We start from the raw sequence: 20,694 nt of genomic DNA, 5'->3' as shown, positions 1-20,694 counted from the left end.
GCACAGGCTCAGTAGTTGTGGTGCACAGGCTCAGTTGCTCCGTGGCATGTGGGATCTTCCCAGACCAGGAATTGAACCCACGTTCCCTGCATTCGCAGGCAGATTCTTAACCACAGAGCCACCAGGGAAGTCCAAAAATATAAGACTTAAATCAAAGTCTCACTGGATAGGATTAAGAGCAGATGAAAATAACAGGAAAAAATCAGTGAAGTTGGAGATAGATACACAGGAATTGGGCAATCAGAAGAGCACAGAGAAAAATAATTGCAAATAAGTGAATACAGGCTTAGGGGCCTGTGGGACAATATCAAAAGAGTAACATGAGTAACTGAATTCCCAGACAGAAAAGAATGAAGCAGAAAAATAGCAGAATGAAGAAATAATGCCCCAAATTTCCCAAACTTGGTGAGAGACATAAGTTTAAAGAAGCTTTGTGAATACCAATCAGGATTCATACAAAGAAACCATACCTGGAAATATAAATGGTTGAAAATCAAAGATGAAGAGAAAATCCTGAGAACAGCCAGGAGAAAAATGACACATTGCATAAAGGAGAACAATTCAAATTACCATTAACTTCTTATCAGAAACAATGGAGGCCTTAGGACTTCCTCAGTGGTCCAGTGGTAAAGAGACCACCTTCTAATTCAGGGGACACAGTTTCGATCTCTGGTCAGGGAACTAAGATCCCACATGCCCTGGGGCAACTAAGCCTGTGCACCTCAACGAGAGAGCCCGCATTCCACAAAACTACAGAGCCCAGGCGCTCTGGAGCCCACGTGACCCAACTAGAGAGAGAAAAAAACCCACACACTACAACAAAAGAGAAGCCTGTGTGCCACAATGAAGAGCCCATGCCACAAAGATCCTGCATGCCTCAACAAAGATCCCAAGTGCTGCAATTAAGACCCAACACAGCCAAAAAACATTATTTATTTTAAAAAATAAATATTTTGTTAAAAAGTAAAACGAAAAAGAAACAATGGAGGCCAGGAGAGAATGAAGTCTTTATTGAAGTACCAGAAGAAGAAAAAAAACTCAACCCCAAATTCTATATCCTGCCAAGAATCTTCAAGAATAAAGGTAAAATACACATTTTCAAAAAAAAGAGAAAAAAAGAAAACTAGCATTGGTCCCCATCATATTTGTACTACAAACTAAAGAAAGTTCTTCAGGCTGAAGGAAAATGATACCAGATGGAAACTTAGATATTCAGAAAAAAATAACACTCAAAATGGTATACATTAGGGTAAATATAAAAGACTTTTTTCCCTTTTGATTTCCTTAAAATACATTGGATTGTTTAAAGCAAAACTTACTTAAAGTATAACACCGTACTTGTGGGGCTAAAACAGATAGATGGGCCAGACATTAAATATTTTAGTAGTTGCAAATTTCTGTTGCGACTACTCAACTCTGCAGCTGTAGTGCAAAAGCAGCCAAAGAGAATATGCAAATGTAAGAACGTGGCTGGGTTTCAATAAAACTTTATTAATAAAACAGGCAGTGGGCTGGATTTGGCCTGTGGGCTATAGTTTACTGGCCCTTGGTTTGAAGAACAGGGGAAGCAAAGGAATCTACATGGTTCAAGATTTCTGCATTTTATGCAGTGGCACAATATTAACTCTAGGAAGATTATGAAAAATTAAGGAAGTATATTGTAATCTGTAGAGCAAAACACCCCCGCCCCTCTAAAAAAAAGCAGAGAAGTTTTTGCTTTAAAAAGACAATGGAGGGTCTTCCCTGGTGGCGCAGTGGCTGAAAATCTGCCTGCCAATGCAGGGGACATGGGTTTGAGCCCTGGGCAGGGAAGATCCCACGTGCTGTGGAGCAACTAAGCCCATGCGCCACAACTACTGAGCCTGTCCTCTAGAGCCTGTGAGCCACAACTACTGAGCCCGCGTGCTGCAACTACTGAAGCCTGTGCACCTCGAGCCCATGCTCCGCAGCAAGAGAAGCCACAGCAATGAGAAGGCCACGCACTGCGATGAAGAGTAGCTCTTGCTCTCCACAACTAGAGAAAGCCCATGTGCAGCAACGAAGACCCAACACAGCCAAAAAAAATAAAAATAAAAATAAAAAGAGACAATGGAGGGGATTTCCCTGGTGGTCCAGTGGTTAAGACTCCACATTCCCAATGCAGGGGGCCTGGGTTTGATCCCTGGTTAGGGAACTAGATCCCATGTGCAGCAACTAAAGATCCTGCAAGCTGCAACAAAGATCCCACACATGGCAACAAAGATCCCCCATGCCACAACACAGCCAAATAAATAATAAATAAATATTAAAAAAAAAGACAATGGATGAAATGGAATTCTAAAAAATATTAAATACCAAAAAAAGCAAGAAAAGAAGAACTGACGAACAAAGAACTGAAGAGACAAACCAAAAACAAATGGCAAAAAAAAAAAAAAACAAACAGTATCAGTAATTACGGACTAAACATTCCAGATAATAAAAAGCAAGGCCCAACTATGTCCTGTTTACAAAAAAGCCGTTTTAAATATAAAGACACAAATAATTTAAAAATTAAAAAAAGATAAATTAAATACCTGGGAAAAAAATTAACCAAGGAGGTAAAGCATCTGTAAACTGAAAACTGTAAGACACTGATGAAAGAAACTGAAAAAGATACAAATAAATGAAAAGATAAGCTGTGCTCATGGACTGGAAGAATATTGTTAAAATATCCTTACTACCCAAAGCAGTCTGCAGATTCAATGCAATCCCTATCAAAATTCCAATGGCATTTTTCAGAGAAACAGAACAAACAAACCTAAAATTTGTATGGAACCACAAAATATCTCAAATACCAAAAGCAATGTTAAGAACAACAAAGTTGGAAGCATCATGCTCCCTGATTTCAAACTATATTACAAAGCTACAGTAATCAAAATAATACGGTATTGGCACAAAAACAGATCAATGGAACAGACTAGAGAGCCCAGAAGTAAACATATGCATACATGATCAATTAATTTACGACAAAGGTGCCAAGAATATACAATAGGGAAAAGACAGTTTTTTCGATAAATAGTGTTGGGAAAACGGAACCCCCACATGCAGAAGAATGAAACTTGACCACTATCTTATATCATACACAAAAATAAACCCAAAATGGATTAAAGACTTGAACATAAGACCTGAAACCATAAAACTCCTAGAAAAAAACAGGCAGCAAGCTCCTTGACACTGGTTTTGGTGATGATTTTTTGGATTTGACACCAAAAGCAAGGTAACAAAAGCAAAAATTAACAAGTGAAACTATATCAAACCAAAAAACTTCTGCACAGTGAAGGAAACCATCAACAAAATGAAAAGCCAACTTATCAAATAGGAGAAAGTATTTGCAAATTATATATCTGAAAAGGGTTAATATCCAAAATATATACAGAACTCATACAACTCAACAGCAAAAAAAAAAAAAAAAACAAACAAACAAACAAAAAAAACTGATTAAAAAATGGGCAGAGGATCTGAATAGACATTTTCCCAAAGAAGACATACAGATGGCCAACAGGTACATGAAATGGTGCTCAACACCACTAATCAACAGAGAAATGCAAATCAAAACAACAATGAGATACCACCTCACACCCATTAGGATAATTAACATAAAAAAGACAAGAGATAACACATGTTGGCAATAACATAAAAAAGACAAGAGATAACACATGTTGGCAAGGATGCAGAGAAAATGGAAACTTTGTGCACCATTGGTGGGAATATAAATGGTGCAGCCACTCTGGAAAACAGTATGGAGGTTCCACAAAAAATTAAATACAGAACTACTATATGGTCCAACAGTTCCACTTCTGGGTATTTATCTAAAGGAAACAAAAACATTAACTCGAAGATATCTAACAGCCAAGACATGACTGTTCAGCAATGAATGAATGGATAAAGAAAACTGGTATGTACACGTATACACACACACACACACACACACACACACAAAATGGAATATGATTCAGCCATTAAAGAGGAAATCCTGCCAATTGTGGCAAAATGGATGGACCTTGAGGGCATTATGCTAAGCAAAAAAAGTCAGAAAGAGAAATACAAATACTGTATGATCTCTTGTTAAGTGGAATCTAAAAAAAACAAAACCCTCAAAACTCAATAGATACAACAGAGAACAGACTGGTGGTTGCTTGACAGAGGCAGGGGGGTGAGGGGTGGGCAAAATGGATAAAGGTGGTCAAGAGGTACAAATTTGTTATAAAATAAATAAGCTGTGGGAATATAATACACAGCATAATGGTTATAGTTAATAATACTGTACGGTATATTTGAAAGTTGTTGAGACTCAATTTTGGAAGTTCTTATCACAAGATTAAAGAAAATTGTAATTATGTGTGGTGATGGATGTTAACTAGACTTACTGCGTAGATCATTTCGTAAAATATATATATACTGAATCATTCATTATTTTGTACACCTGAAACTAATGTTATATGTCAATTGTATCTCAATTCAAAAAAAAAAAAAAAAAAAGGTGGCCAGACTCATCATTTAGGCAGATCAGAAGACTCCTCTTTGGATAAAAATGAAACAATTCAAGAAGCACATAAAGTTATGAATCTAGGAGAGGTGTCCAATAACTAGTTCATCCACACCATCTCACCCAGCTCAAAATGGACAAGACCCAACTATGCTCAGTACTTCTAAGCAGCTTTTTACCCCGTTTTTTTTTTAAGTGATATTTAAAAAATTTAATTATTTATTTTTACGTTTGGCTGTGTTGGGTCTTCATTGCTGTGTGCAGGCTTTCTCTAGTTGCGGCAAGTGGGGGCTACTCTTCATTGCGGTGCGCGGGCTTCTCATTGCAGTGGCTTCTCTTGTTGAGGAGCATGGGTTCTAGGCTCGCAGGCTTCAGTAGTTGTGGCACACTGGCTTAGTTGTTCTGCAGCATGTGGGATCTTCCTGGACCAGGGCTCGAACCTGTGTCCCCTGCACTGGCAGGCTGGTTCTTGACCACTGTGCCACCAGGGAAGTCCCTACCCCCTCCCTATTCTTAATCATGGACAGAAAACCAAGAATTACTAGATATCTGATAAATTCCTCTAACATGGAAGATAAAAACCCAGATAAAGGGAAAAACACAGCTTGGTGGAAGTAGAAACTATGCAGAGATAAGAAAACTTAAAAAAAATACATCAATAAATCCTCTGAGAGCTCACAGAAGGTATTAATCAATGAAACAAGAAAACATTAAAACAATAAAATATAAATTCAAAAAATGAAAACAGGTCTAAAACATGATAGCAAAATGAAGTTGATAGAATATTGAACTGCAAGAATCTCTCAAAAAGATAAAAATAAGTGAAAAATAATAAAATCTAATATACAAATAGCAGAAGTACAGAAGGAGAGAACAGAAAGTGGGAAAAAAAACCCTCATCATTGAAATAATTCAAGATTTCCCAGAACTCAAAGATAGAAGTTACCAGACCAGAAAGGGCCCAAGTGCCCAGCATAATATAAACAGATCCTCATGAGAGTGTATCATTTTGAAATTTCATGAAACTGGGGCAAAAAGAACTTCCTAAGTAGATTACAGTTACATATAAAGGATTAAGAATCAGATGGCTTTAGACTGCTCAATGGCAATACTAGAAGCAAGGAGACAAACAATCAAAAGTCTAAGAGAAAGCAGTTTCCAACCTAGAATTTGATGCCCAGCCAAACTATCAGTCTAGTAGGAATGAGAATAGAAAAAAGAATTTCCACACATAGAAAGTCTCAATTTACCTTCCATGTGTTCCCTCTCAAGAAGTTACGAGAAGAGACCTCCATCACAATGAGACAGCAGATCAGGATGACATGCAATTCAGAAAGAGGAGATTCAACAGAAAAGAGACAAATGGTGGTGAATGGAGCTCCTGGGACGATGGCAGTGTACAGAAGTAGACAGAGGGTGACAAAGATCCCTGCAGTCACCACACCTAGTTTCTAAGCTGAAGTCAGAACACTGGGGTGAGCCTATCTCAGAGTCCTATCTGTGCTTGGCTTATCTTGGCCATGAACTTGACATGAAGCTGCTGCTCTCCCCTCCTTAGCCTGCTGCTTCACACTATAGAAGTGTTCTGTTTTGACTTACTCCAGAGAGCTAGAGATAGGCAATAATAAGCTCAGATGCAGAAATACAGAGCAGCTCACTCCCCCAATGTGTTTCTCCAGACATCTAGTATTTGACACACATTACAACCCTGAGAAAGGCAGGAACAACCGGGAAGGAGCAACAGGGAGTTCCTATGGGACTAGCAATCTTCTATTTCTTATCCTCGGCACCTGAATGACATTTTGCTATTCTTTAACCAGAACATATTTTCTATACACTCTTTTTTATGTAAAAAGAAAAAAATACCCCCAAATTATAACACATGTACAAGTTTAACACAGCACAAGTTTAAGCAATTAATCTATGTTGGGTCCCATCTTAGATGGCAGCTGTATCCCTGAAACGATCAGAAATTTCTGGAGGGATGAGGTATGGGAAGTTCTCTACATTCCCCCAATCCCTCCCCTTTTCCCAGTGGGTAATATTTTAAAACCTCATGTCTCAACAAATAGAGATTTTTAAAAAGTTATTTAGATGTTCAAGGAGAGCTAGTACTGGTTTACTAAGTCCTAATCAATACACCCCACTGCTTTATGACAGAGGCTTTGCATGCATGTTTCAGGCACTCCTATTAAAAGCTGACCAACTTCCAAAAACAAGCAGCAACAACCACAAAGCAGGTTAGTTTTGGCTTCCCCCTACTTCTACACTAATCTGTTTGAAATCCTTTGTTGTAAGACATTTACAATCATGTGTCATATCTTGCTGATTCCTGATGGCATTTTAGGCACTCCAGTGTCAAGATTTTTCTTTGCCCATTCAAACCACCCAACATAGGCCAATTCTGAACAGGAGTATAGTGAGCCCTCCATGTAGTGTTTCATTTCCCTTACTGTCTAACACAGGTATTTACAGTGTATCGAAACAAAAGGTCAAGAAAATTTAAAAAGGACCCTTGGGTAAATGTTTCTCCTTGGACTCGCGCAATCAATTTCTGCTTTCTTTATATTCCAACATTTTAGAGGGCACTTTTAGAGGTACCCAGATTTTTATACCCATTTCATATTTAACTTCTAGGCTAAATGTTTACATAGGTTTTCATTATTTTAAAAAATAGACTGAAACTGAAAGGGGTTGAATGGGGGAGACTAACAAGAGATTAACAGTCTATGAATAACAAGCCGAGGGTTTTGTTGTGCAGTTATGTCTCTATGCATATAAGCACATTTCTGGTGGTGAGGAGGTCAAGGACAGGATCTTACAAACCTGCATAAGAAAATCAGCAATGTATTCCGTTTTCAAGCAGTACACATTCTGGGCAGCAGCTTCTGCTATATTAACTCCCAAGTCATCTGGTTTTAGTTTATTAAAGTCAGAAAAGAGATGTGTAGCTTCTTTAAATAAAGATACAGAATGACCAGGTAGCACCTAAGGAAAAAACAAAAAGCATCACAATCTATCAGTGTTTCAAAGTAGTTCAACTGTATAATCTACACATAAAGGATTACCATTTCACAAAGCACAGAAAATCAAGAATTGATCACAGCAACCTTGTCAATACAAACCTTTGCTCCTCCTGACTGAAGAAGGCGTTTGAATCCTGCTTCTCGGGACTGATCGACATGTAAAATAACCTTCCACCCACTAAATGCCCCCTACAAATAAAAAAATAATCAGTGTTGAAATTATTTGGAAAAATAAATGACAAAATAATATAAAAAATACATTATTTTCTCTGTCAATGAATAACCTTATAACCTTTACTTCTGATGAACATACTGATAACTATCTTGGTCAGAATACTCTGAAACACATAGCCACGGTGTCTGGCACACAGCAGCCCATCAATAAATACTTGAAGAATGAAGGAAAATGTTTTAATGATTTGGTAACATTAAAACAAAGCAACGTGACATTTGTTTAGTCTTTTCTACTATTTTTTTCTTAAAACTAATCAAAGGTAGAGCCTAAAGCACAGCTTCTTAGATGAGATGAAGCCTCCAGTTAATATTTCTCTTGAAAATATTTACAAATTTGAAACATAAAATATTTAAGTACAGAATTAGCAATTAACAGAAGCCTGTGGAATTACTTTAAAAGAAAGGGAATCAAGGCTAACAGGGACTTGGAGACAGCAGAGAACTCAGAATATAACACAAAAGATGATATAACTCAGGTTCTTAACCTTTTTGTGAGCCATGGACCCATTTGGAAGTCTAGTAAAACCTATGGATCTGTTCTCTAAATAACTTAAAAAAAATAACAGCTTATATTGAGATGTAATTTCCATACCATATGAATGTTTTTTAAATGTCCAAAATAAAATACAAAGTATTACAAAAGAAACCATTTTATTGAAAAGTATCAAAATGTTTCAAAATCTGTGACAAAATAATAGACGTGCTTCTATATTAAACCCATCATAGGGTTGAAAATACGGTTCAGTCAAAAATGCATTAAGGGACTTCCCTGGTGATCCAGTGGTAAAGAGTCTGTCTTCAAATGAAGGGGATGCACGTTCGATCCCTGGTCAGGTCCCAGGGATCCCACATGCCGTGGGGCAACTAAGCCTGTGTGCCACAACTACTGAGCTTGCATGCCTCAACGAGAGAGCCTGCGTGCTGCAAACTACAGAGTCAACATGCTCTGGAACTCACGCGCCACAACTAGGAGCCCATGCACCCTGCGTGCCACAAATAGAGAGAAGCCCGCACGCCAATGAAGAGCCCATGCACTGCAATGAAAGATCCCATGTGCCTCAATGAAGATCTCATGTGCCACAACTAAGATCCAACACAGCCAAAAAAAAAAAAAAAAAGCATTTAAATACACCTAACCTACTGAAGATCATAGCTTACCAGCCCAGCCTATCTTAAATATGCTCATAACACTTATATTAGTCTGTGGTTGGGCAAAATCATCTAACACAAAGCCAATTTTATAATAAAGTGGTTGAACATCTCATGTAATTTATTGAATGCTATACTGAAAGTGAAAAACAGAATGGTTTTAAGTATATCGGTTGTTTACCCCCATGATCACGTGGCTCACTGGGAGCTGTGGCTGCTGCCTCTGCCCAGTATCACCAGAGAATACTGTACTGCATAATGCTAGCCTGAGAAAAGACCAACATTCAAAATTCAAACTATGGTTTTTACTGAATGTGTATCACTTTTGTACCATCATAAAGTCGAACCATCGCAAGTTGGGGAGGTCTGTATGTACTATTTTAAAGTTGTGACAAACATAAACAGTATTTCAAGTTGCAATCATAATACAAGCAAAAATATCTGATTCCTGTGGGGCAAAATCATAGTACTGTTCATAGTGTTGCGATTTGTTGCCTAGACTTACAATGAAGGAAATGTTAACTTTCAATTAGAGGTTAGTAAAAATAAGGATGTATTTCTTCCCCCATCCAAAGTGTATAGCCTTCCTGGATCCCAATGTTCATTGTAGCACTATTTACAATAGCCAGGACATGGAAGCAAGCTAAATGTCCACCAACAGAGGAATGAATAAAGAAGATGTGGTACATATATATGATGGAATATTACTCAGCCATATAAAGGAACAAAATTGGGTCATTTGTAGAGACGTGGATGGACCTAGAGGCTGTCACAGAGTGAAATAAGTCAGAAAGAGAAAAACAAATACTGTATATTAACGCATATATGTGGAATCTAGAAAAATGGTATAGATGAACTTATTTGCAAAGCAGAGAGACACAGATGTGGAGAATAAACGTATGGATACCAGTGGGGGGAAGGGAGGGGGTGGGATGGATTGGGAGACTGGGATTGACATATATACAGTACTATGTATAAAATAGATAACTAATGAGAACAGAATGTATAGCACAGGGACCTCTTAGTGCTCTGTGGTGACCTAAATGGGAAGGAAATACAAGGAAGAGGGGATATATGTATACATGTGGCTGATTCACTTTGCTGTACAGCAGAAACTAACACAACATTGTAAAGTAACTATACTCCAATAAAAGACAAAACAAAACAAAACAAAAACAAAGTGTATATAGCCTTCCTGAATTTGATCTATAAAACTCCTTTGGGAGAGTCTGTGGACCCCAAGTTGAGAAGCCCTGAAGCTGGATGCTAGAAAGACTCTTTGGAAGAAATACAGTATGGGTCACATTTTACACATATAAATGATTTTTAAGAGAGCTATCAACATTATATATATCTTACTGCTGATCATAATTAGAAGAATTAGGAATCAACACTAAGCTCAATTTAGAATGTCCAAATTAAGTATATCAATCAAGTGATAAAAGACAAATAGAATTATTCTTATTTTGTCAAGCACATTCTCTGAAAAAAAAAATCTGGACTAGTCATGACATCGAATGCCATTTATACTACCTACATAATTATATACGTTAATACCTCAATAATGCCTGATTCTTGTCTTTGCTGGATTTTCTTCCTCCATCTCATCGCTGCAAGTGCTAGTTTTCGTTGCTGTACACTGATTCCAGTCAAAACATCAAGTATGGAACTACTTCCCCATTCATAGTCTTCTTCCTAGAGAATTAGTCCAACAAACTTATGAGTTCATAGAATATGTCCTCAAAGAATCCACAATCTAATAAGAGTTACAAGCTATACATTCCATTCCTCTAAATACAGAGGATACTAAGTAAGCATCAGTTTATGAGCATGGAGGAAATGTAGATTAATTTGGCTTCGTATGAAAGTCAAGTATATCTGGCTTTTAATTAGAAATCAGAAGAATATTGCATACATTTCTAAGAAACTATATCTTAGCAATTGGTAATAGATTATTGGGCTTCACCTACTGTAAGATGAACTTCACAGAAGGACATGGTCTCAAAAGAGGTATGTATTAACAGCTTGATTACCTGTCTACACAGGCGAGATCCCTGAATGATCTTGATTGAAAACGTCAAAAAGTACACGATAGATTATTACTGCAATGGTCAGTTAGGAACCAAAATATTTCAAATAATTAGCTTAATATTTTATGTGCTGGAATCAGTTATTAAGACCTTTACTTTTAAAGAAAAACAACCCTTCACATGAATTTGCATACACACCAGCATGAAGCGCCCAGCAGTCCTGCAAGCTTCAAGGTAGGAGCGATGGAGCACCCACTTCCCAGCTGCCACTGAAGCTAAATACTTCTCGTTTCGAAGTGGATGTCCCACAACAATGTGTGTACAGTTGGGATCAAAGCACTGCTTCTCAATCACTAATCCACCTTGATTAGAAAAAATATAGGTACTTTATTGATTCTTAAATTTTCCTGAGGGAAAATGTACCTCAACTATGCAGAGGAATTATTTATAAACAAAATGTACCAATAAACAAACCCCCTAACATACTTTACATATATTTTTTAATAAAATAATGTTTATTATGAAAATTTAAACTCCAACAGTAGATAAAACAGTAAAATGAACCCCCATACACTGGCTACCATACACTGGCTAAGATTATCAAAATTTCACCATCCTTACTTCAAACTACCCCGTTTTTTGCTTAACCATTTTAAAGCAAATACCAGATATCATTTTAATTTATCCCTATGTATTCAGTATGCATCTCTAAAATACATGGAAATTTTCTCATACAGCTACAATGCCACTATTAGATCTAATATAATTAACAAAAATTCTTTGCTCTCTCAATACTAAATCCTTGTTCAAAGGGGGAAACTATTTCTTCTGCTTTTAGTGGAAATAAGGTCAGTAGACCCACACAGAAGCTTGGGAGGAAAACACTAGGTAAATAGAGATGAAGAAGGTGGGAGCTGAACCCTTTTTCAGATATGTATTATGAAGTCTGACTTTGAGGACAGAAGAAGGCATAAGTAAATGTAAGCTTATGTAAAGCATGGCTTTTGATTACACTTTAGAGGTTAGGCAGAGTATCAAGAACTTTCTAAGATTTCAACAAAACAATGGAACTCCACTCATGCTTTACAGATGACTCTAATAATAGCAACAAGACTTTTTGAGCACTTACTATATACATGCCAGGGACTGTTGAAAGTTGAAAGTATTAACTCATTTAATCCTCACAACTCTATGAACGCACTATTGTTATGTGCAATTTGCACATGAGGACACAGGTACAGAGTAACTCACCCAGAATCACAGTGACAAAAGAATAGGTAAAAATTCCATTCCTAATATCAATATCTAACTCTACATAACAAATTTATTCTGTGACCAACAGAATAAATAGTTCTCCACATCCTTAAAAGGATAGCACTAAATGACATTTAATCTTTTCTTGATGATTCAGGGCCACTATTAAAAACAACCATTATTTCTTAATGTTTTCTCTAGGTCAAGTTGTCATATTAAGTTCTTCCCAGTAATGTTCTTAACTCTATAGGGCTGCTTTGTTCAATACAGTAGCCACTAGCCACATGTGGCTACTGAACACCTGAAGCACAGCCAGTCCAAGTTGAGATGTGCTGTACGTGTAAAATATATCCCAGATTTCAAAGACTTAGTAAGAAAAAAAGGTAAATTATCTCACTGATATTTTATACTAATTACACATTGAATATATTTTGCATATACTAGGTTAAATAAAATATATATTTAAAATTAATTTCACCTCTTTCTTTCCACTCTTTAAAATGTAGCTCCTAGAAAGTTTACCTTCCTAGTATGCTGCTTTCAGAATGGTGTCAGATGGAGAGCCTGACAACTAGTGGAATAAGAATGTCACATGAGGAGGAGCTCCTGTCTGGATGTCACTGTACCTTCAACTTCATAAAAATGTAGTTTTAATCATATTTTAAGTCTATAATTCCATTGATTTTGTCCAAGGTTTCAACAATGAACAAATGCTCAAAGCAGCATAAGATTCTTAAACCTTAATGGTTGGTTTCAATTTAAATCTTTAAATCCTATGACCCAGTGACTTTAGATTTAGATTAGAGCTTTATAAAATCAAAGTTCTACTGGTGACTCAGTGTATGGCCTGAGGCAAGTTACCCATCTTTTTAATCTCAATTTCCACAGCTTACAAATGATATCAATAATTAGCTACATTTGACTTCCAAATAAGGTTACTATATGGGACATTTTTGACCTAAGTAAAATACTTGTACCTAGTTTTTCAATCAGATGACAATAATCAATACGTTCTTGAGGATTCAGAGATGACAACTGAAATATGTACTGTTTTTTTAAGTCTTCATGAGTCTCCTCTATCGTTATAATCTGGAATGGAAGAGTTTATTTTAGAAAAAATTAACATTAAAAAGTTATCAGGCCTATGTTCTTTTATAGTGACATTTTACTTAGTCTTCTGAGTTATCAAATATAGAAATAATAATAGAGTGCAAAGAAATGCAGTTTTCAACATTCGATGAACCCTTGATATTGATATCAATAAATTCTGAATGCAGCATAAGAGCAATATCCAAAAGCCTTATCACCAAACTAAGGATAAACGAACCTTTTCTCTAGGGTGTGGAGCCACAGGTGGGTTGGCTAGGGGGAAGGCAATACTGGGGGCTTGAGGCGTAGGGATCAGGTGGCTGTCTTTTATTGGAGTTTCCAGTTCTTCAGAGATCGGGTGTTTTGGGGCTTCAGTCACACATATGTTCTCAGGATCACAGACAGCTGAGGGCAATAAAATGCTGCAGTGTGATGTTATCCAAATACGACTAAGAACAAAGTCTAGGAAATATTCTCATCTGTCTTAGCCAAGATGAAATTAAACACAAATTCTGGAATGTAAAGAGTACATGCAAAAAAAGTAACCTATTTCTAGAGCTTATAATTAAATGCAATTAGTTAGCTTTAAAAGGGCAAATGGCTTCTCTGTGGGTTTGCCTAACCCTTTCTTTAAGTACCATGCTCTCACCAGTAAAATGTAAACAAAATTTTAGAAGTGAGAGCAATTCTACACCTGAAGAAAATCAGAAGCAGAGATAAATCTATATATCTAGTATAGAGATATAATCATGTGAAAGAGAAAGGGGGGGAAAATGACCAATGATGAGAGATGGGAAGTATTTTGTTTTCAAGGTAAAGTCCAAGGAAGTTGGATAGGGAATCCAGAAAGAAACACATACAACTCCAAATGTAGGTATGTGCTGGGTGGAATTCAGAAGAAGACTTAAATGTAACTAAGATGACTGGAAGAAAAACCAAGCATTAACTACACAACGCAAAAAGGACTGGAAAAATGTACAGGGAAAAAAATGCCTAACCCTAAATTTCCAAATTTAAGAATCAAAATATATTTTTCAATTTACCCAAATCTAAGGTTTGGGTTTAAACTTAAAACATCTAGTGAGTTTTTCATTTGCATGTACAATTCAGAGAACCACAGTAACCACAGGTGCTTATCTGTTTATTGTCAAGAGGTCAACATGTACCTAATACAAACAACTAAATAGATTTCTTTCTCATTACCCTGTTCAGCAATTTCTGAATCATGTAAAGGCTCCTGGAAAGGAGAATCCTCCAATTTTTTAACATCAGCCTGAAGCTCAGAGTATTGTGTGGGACAACTAGGCCACTGCAAATTGCTGGCAAGTCTTGCTCTCTCTTCCCTGGCTGTAGGGTCATCCCAAATGATCTGTTCATTTTGGGAGGGCTCTGTGTTGACATCAGGTACTGTTTGACGAGATTGCCTAAGGAATAAAAGTCATAATTTTAGTAACGGATAGCCATAACAAAATCCCACTCATAAATTCTGTAAGTCTTGTAAATTGGTGGTTCACCTTTATATGTCCACCATCTAGCACATAGTAAGCACTTGAAAATACTTATTGAATAAGTGAACTTCGGGAAATTTTTAATTTTTAAAATGTTTCTTCCAGAAACTTATCTGTTTTACCTAGAAAATGAAACACATATTTTGACTGAATGTCCATATATTTAAAACTTCAAAGGGGGAGTTTACTGTCAAGAAATTTTAAAAAATTCTAAATGATTACTGCTTTTAAAAAGGGATTTCTCTTAATTATATAGGCTTAGGGTAACATGGTAATGTTTAGAAACCTGGTTACTTTGCTGACCAGTCAATAGTTGTATTTTTATCACTGGAAATAGTAAGAACTATAATTACACAGGAAGTGTACTATCTACAGGCTGCCTTAAAAGCAGGTCCTTTTGGCTACTGGTAACCAAACCTCCCAGAGTCTAGGTAGAACAGCCTTACAGTGAACTACGGTGAAACATGTTTTTATGGTATAACTGTAACAATTCCACTGGAAAGTAAATAGAATTCCAATATCTTCCTTCACTGTGTATACTGAATATTTCAATTCCATATATATATGGAATCTTAGTAAAAATAATTTGCCAAAGCTGATGGTACTCCCAAAGTGTTCATTTGCCTCAAATACAAGGAAGATGGCCTTTTATTCTCAGAGCTTATTTATTTACTCTGACTTTGACACAAGATTTAGGCCCTCTAAAATGATAAAACATGATCTGGTCTATTAAACAAAAAACCATTTTTGCTCAGTACTCAGATAAAAGAAATAGCCTCATGAAATATACAGTTAATGTAGATAAATGCACAGTTAAATTAATTCAAGATATAAGTACCATAATTCATCAATCAGAGATTTTTCTATCAAGGAAAAGATGAAGTTATTCTACTGAACTTAAGTCACATCACACTAAGATCTGTAATCACCTTCCCTAGAAGACAGATTTATAAAGAAAATACAAAACACATGTAGTTCCAATAAGAAGTAACTGCTTAAATATATATATACACATATATATATGCACTTACTGTTTAATACCAATATTATTTAATTCTAATATTAAGAACTGAGGGGACTATCCATTGAATCCATTTCAAACAAGGCAAACTGGATCTTAAAATCATTTCCTTCTCAGGGGAGGTAATAAAATGTATTACTCATGCCTCACAGGAAGCAGTTGCTTCGTATGGAATTAACCTCTGCTTCCTGTCCCCAAGTAAGAATTCTAGAACTGCCTGGAACAAGAGAAGGAAGAAGGAAAAGTTAGGAAGGAAGGGAGGAAGGAAAAGCTATTCTGCCACCAGCGACAGGTACGGACCTCAGTGCCTCTAGGACTCTACTTCGTCCGCTGCGGGCAGAGCGAGCGCTGTCAGGGGTTGAAGAGGCACTGTTACAACCACTTCTTGAAAGGGAAGTCCTCTGCCCTTGGGGTTTCACTAGTGAAGTTGCAGACATTATCTCCTGCAGCTGCTTTTGAAAGTTCTCTCTCATCTCCAAGGTCTGTGTCAGAGCTTGAAACAAACACAAATACACCAATCAAGGGAAGTTTCTCCTTTCTATCACACCCTATTCACATTAACTATTTTGTCTAGATTTGGTTGAACATAAATTTATTAACTTGACATTTATCAGATACTTACTATAGGCTATAGTAATGTACTAAGACTATGAATCCTGCAGAACATAAAGGCAACCCTTACTACGAGGACTGTAGAGGAAATAATCAGGAAGCCCTTTGCAGACACTGTGCTAAGACCCACAGTAGTCATCCTTTTGTAGAGCTCCCTGCCTGCTTCTGACCCTCTCATGTTCTGTACTACACCAAGGTACATTACAGTCATTTATGATTTTCCCCTATGGTCCTCAAAAACACAGACCACAACATACTTATCTTTGGTTTCCTTGTAGACTAAACATTGAAGTAGGTACTAAATAAAGATTTTTGGAATGAACAGAGTGGGACTAACTAAACAGGTAAATCATAGACAGGGAAAGCTATGGTAGGGTGAGAAAAACAGAAAATATTAATCCATTAAAAAGAGGACACCTATAGATATAAGGTTATTCAATGCTGTACTCTTTATAACAGCAAGAAATTAGAAATAAACTACATTCCCATCAACAAAGAACTGGCTAAATAAAGTGGGCCATTCATACTGTGAATACTATACAGTTGCCAAAAAAAGGGAAAATGACTGAAAAAGATCCTATGTACTAATAAAGACACTCCACAGGTAGAACTGCTAAATAAAAAGATCAGGATCAAAGTATAAAACAGAATATACAATAGTCAGTATTTACGCATTTTTTTAAAAGTGGGGAAGGAGAAAACTTATTTATTTATTTTTGGCTGTGTTGGGCCTTTGTTGCCGCGCACGGGCTTTCTCTAGTTGTGGCGAGCGGGGGCTACTCTTTGTTGTGGTGCACGGGGTTCTCATTGCGGTGCCTTCTCTTGTTGCGGAGCACGGGCTCTAGGTGTGCAGGCTTCAGTAGCTGTGGCACACAGGCTTAGCTGCTCTGCGGCATGTGGGATCTTCCCGGACCAGGGCTCGAACCCATGTCCCCTGCATTAGCAGGTGGATTCTTAACCACTGCACCACCAGGGAAGTCCCAGAAAACATGTTTGATTGTACGCATGAAACAGCTCTAGAAGGCTCCATAAGAAAATAACATCAGAAGGGTGGGAGAAACTTTTCACACCTCCTTCTGCACCTTTAAAACCATGTGAATTTATGTTAAAATATATTGTGCACATAATAAAACTTTTTGAAAGTCACTGAAAGGAACTGAACCAAAGGACAAATGTTTAAAAAATTACCAACTCCACCTACCTTTAATAGAATAGGGCTGTGTCACACTAACTCTGTAAAATACCTAGTTCCACACATTTCACAAGTTTCACACTAAAATCACTTAAAGCTTTGTTAACTATTACTTAATGATTGGCATGGAACCTCAATTCAGTCCTCAAATATATGCTTTACTTGTATTCAGCAACATAGAAAAAAACTTTTATTTGTCCATCTGATGCAAAGGAAGCATTCCATATTAAAGATACATATTTATAAATTTTTTTTGTTTGTAATTTGAAATATTTTACCTCCTTTAGAGTCATTCCTGCCATTTCCATTTGATGTTGCTGGTTCTTTATTACTGGTAGTCATACTGTCTATATCATTTTCTTCTACAGGCAAATGATCTGGCTATTGAAGGAGAAAAATTACCATTTCTCAAACCAAGCCCAGTATAAGGTTTCATAGCAGTATATGATTGTACATTCAGCTTAAAGAGGGGGTAAATGTATCATCAATATCATCACCTCATCATCCTTCGTTGTCAAATCAGCTGAGAGTAGTCGGTTATTACAAAGTCTGCCATCTTGCACTGCACTGATATCCAAGCTCATTTTGGGATTATAAGTATGTGGATAAAGAGATTCAGGAAGATGTTTATACTCTTGGGCACACTGCAATACAATGGTGTGCTTTAAAACAGGACTGAAAAAAAATCTTAGCAAATAAGTGATGTTAAGTAGAATAAAGACAGCCAATACATTACGTTTTAAGATGGCAAGAGTCCACAAAATTAAAGTTTTGAAAAGTAGTTGACACTTAAAAATCCCATCAAATGACAAACTGTCCTCACTTTTTAAATGTCATGTCCACTAAAGTATAAAATCTAATTCTATTTCTATGCTTTTGCCAAGGTATCTATCACATTCCAGGCAATACCCAGAAAGAAAAGGAAAGGGAAGAAGAGGAAAGAAAAGAAGCTGTATTGGCATGCTAAATTAATTCTCCTCAAATTATTATAAAATTTTCTTTCATACCATTTTTAATTAGCAAAAAGAATCAGAGACTCTGAAAGAGTACCCATTAAAGACTCGTTAAGCATTTAAGGATTAAAGATCTTAATTTTTTGATGCCAAAGATATGAAATGTGTAATTAACTAAGGTTATCGAACTTGTTTACATACAAAGTAATGGGTTTGTGCCTTGAAATACTGTTTACATGCATTTTCATTTAACAGGGAGGGGAGGGAAAAAAGTATGGCTTACTTCTAAAAGCCAGTGCTCTGAAACAATGTGTATTCCTCTCTCTTTTACAGATTTATACTCCCGATTAGTGTCATTTGGTCTCCCTTGATAAATGAAATGAGTCACTGTCTCATCAAAACTCCACCTGAAACAAGCAAACACACACAAAAATGAATACCTGAGAGAAATAACTACATTAGTTTAAGATGATCATTACTGTCTATAAACAGAATACTCTGACCTTCTCAAAACTTTCAAGAACCAGAGTAAGCAAAAAACATTAAATGACAGGCTCCACTTTCATTGTCAAATTTTATACATATATCTCTAGGTATATAAATGCAGAGACATATTTAGAAGGATATTCTTGAAAATATTACTTTCCTTTGTATACTTTTCTAAATTTTCAATTTTCTTTTATAATATCATTTTATAAAGGTGATATAACAATAAAAGTATTTTCAAGTTAATGAAATGGCAAAGCATCCAATCTGTCTTCCAGTTGTTGGCAGTCACTATTCACTGTACATTTGCTCTGTGCCCCATAACACACTGTACTTTACATAGCATTATTTCATCCATTCCTCACAACAATCCTAAAACAATGTATTATTTTACTCATTTAACAGATAAGAAAACTGAAGGGCATGGTTAAAGTAACCTGTTCAAGGATATTCAGTGAATAAGAGGTAGAGCCAGTTTTGACTTCAAAACTCACACTCTTAGCTATTACATTATGCTCCTGATTTCTTTCCATTTAATATTTTCTTGATTATTTTAGGAAAATAATCTAAAAAAGTAAAATATGTCATCCTTCAAAAGATCAAGTAAAAACCAAAGAGGAAATAAAAAGTGTAATTCTAAATGTAATCACCAAAATAAAGGGAGGTTTCTCTTTATGGATACCTAACATACTTCCCATTTCCTAATTAAGAAATATCTCTGAACGTGTTTTTTTTTTTTTTTTTGCCACGTCGCTCGGCTTGCGGGATCTCAGTTCCCCGACCAGGGACTGAATCCTGGCCACAGCAGTGAACGCCCAGAATCCTAACCACTAGACCACCAGGGAACTCCTATTTCTGAACTTTTTAAATAGCCAAGTTAAACAAATTAAGAAGGAATATTCCCTCCTAAATTATATTATAAACATTCTATTTCTCACTGTCCATGTGTCCTTAGAAATAATAGTGAAAAACCCCCTGCTAATTGAATTGCCAGTCTTTCTAATAATTGTTTCTATTTCTGCTGTGAGGTAAAACAGTAAAATGTAAATAAATTATCAAGATAATTCAAAAAAAAAAGGAATATCTTTTGCCTGAATCATCTTGGTTTACTACTCTCTGACTCCACTGTGATAATACAAAAACTGTGCCTTTTAGTCCTTCAAGAACAGACCATCAATGGTTATAGACAGTAGATGGAGATAGATCAGGAGTTGGCAAATTTTTTCTTTCTTTCTTTCCTTTTTTTTTGGCTGCACTGCATAGCATGCAGGATCCTAGTTCCCCGACCAGGGATGGAACCTGTACCCCCAGTAGTGGAAGTGCAGTCTTAACCACTAGACCACCAGGGAATTCCCAGGACTGGCATTTTAAATCTTATAGAAACACAAGTCATATATGTTCCTTTTAAATCTTACATCAAGTCCACATCCAAATGGAATACTGAAGGAAGCATTCAATTTTGACAAATATGAATACTCTCATAGGGCTACTGTGAGAATGAAATGAGATAATACTTGCCTCATACTAAGCCCTCAGCAACTAGTAATATAAATATAATAGTAATTACATAACATTAGACAATTACATAATAATTATTATAGAATAATATGTCTATAAAATAGACAATACAAATAAT

The 20,694-nt window shown here is 36.3% G+C and overlaps 1 protein-coding gene across 2 annotated transcripts in view; it reads right to left on the bottom strand.

Moving 5' to 3' along the window:
* TOPBP1 (DNA topoisomerase II binding protein 1) overlaps positions 1-20,694 on the bottom strand; it is a 79,811-nt gene that overhangs the window by 4,030 nt on the left and 55,087 nt on the right. For both annotated transcript variants that reach the window (XM_079921531.1, XM_079921532.1), the window contains exons 17-27: positions 18,856-18,979; positions 18,117-18,263; positions 17,898-18,000; positions 16,116-16,308; positions 14,490-14,710; positions 13,525-13,691; positions 13,175-13,286; positions 11,142-11,305; positions 10,471-10,608; positions 7,630-7,719; positions 7,331-7,492 (exon numbers count right to left, since the gene is read on the bottom strand). In XM_079921531.1, the coding sequence (XP_079777657.1) occupies positions 7,331-7,492; positions 7,630-7,719; positions 10,471-10,608; positions 11,142-11,305; positions 13,175-13,286; positions 13,525-13,691; positions 14,490-14,710; positions 16,116-16,308; positions 17,898-18,000; positions 18,117-18,263; positions 18,856-18,979 (1,621 nt within the window). The remainder of the gene's footprint in view (positions 1-7,330; positions 7,493-7,629; positions 7,720-10,470; positions 10,609-11,141; positions 11,306-13,174; positions 13,287-13,524; positions 13,692-14,489; positions 14,711-16,115; positions 16,309-17,897; positions 18,001-18,116; positions 18,264-18,855; positions 18,980-20,694) is intronic.

Source organism: Stenella coeruleoalba (assembly GCF_951394435.1).
Source record: "Stenella coeruleoalba genome assembly, chromosome: 5".
Taxonomy (NCBI): Eukaryota; Metazoa; Chordata; class Mammalia; order Artiodactyla; family Delphinidae; genus Stenella; species Stenella coeruleoalba.
Note: the sequence above shows the minus strand (reverse complement) of the source record. Positions and strands in the feature narration are given on the sequence as shown.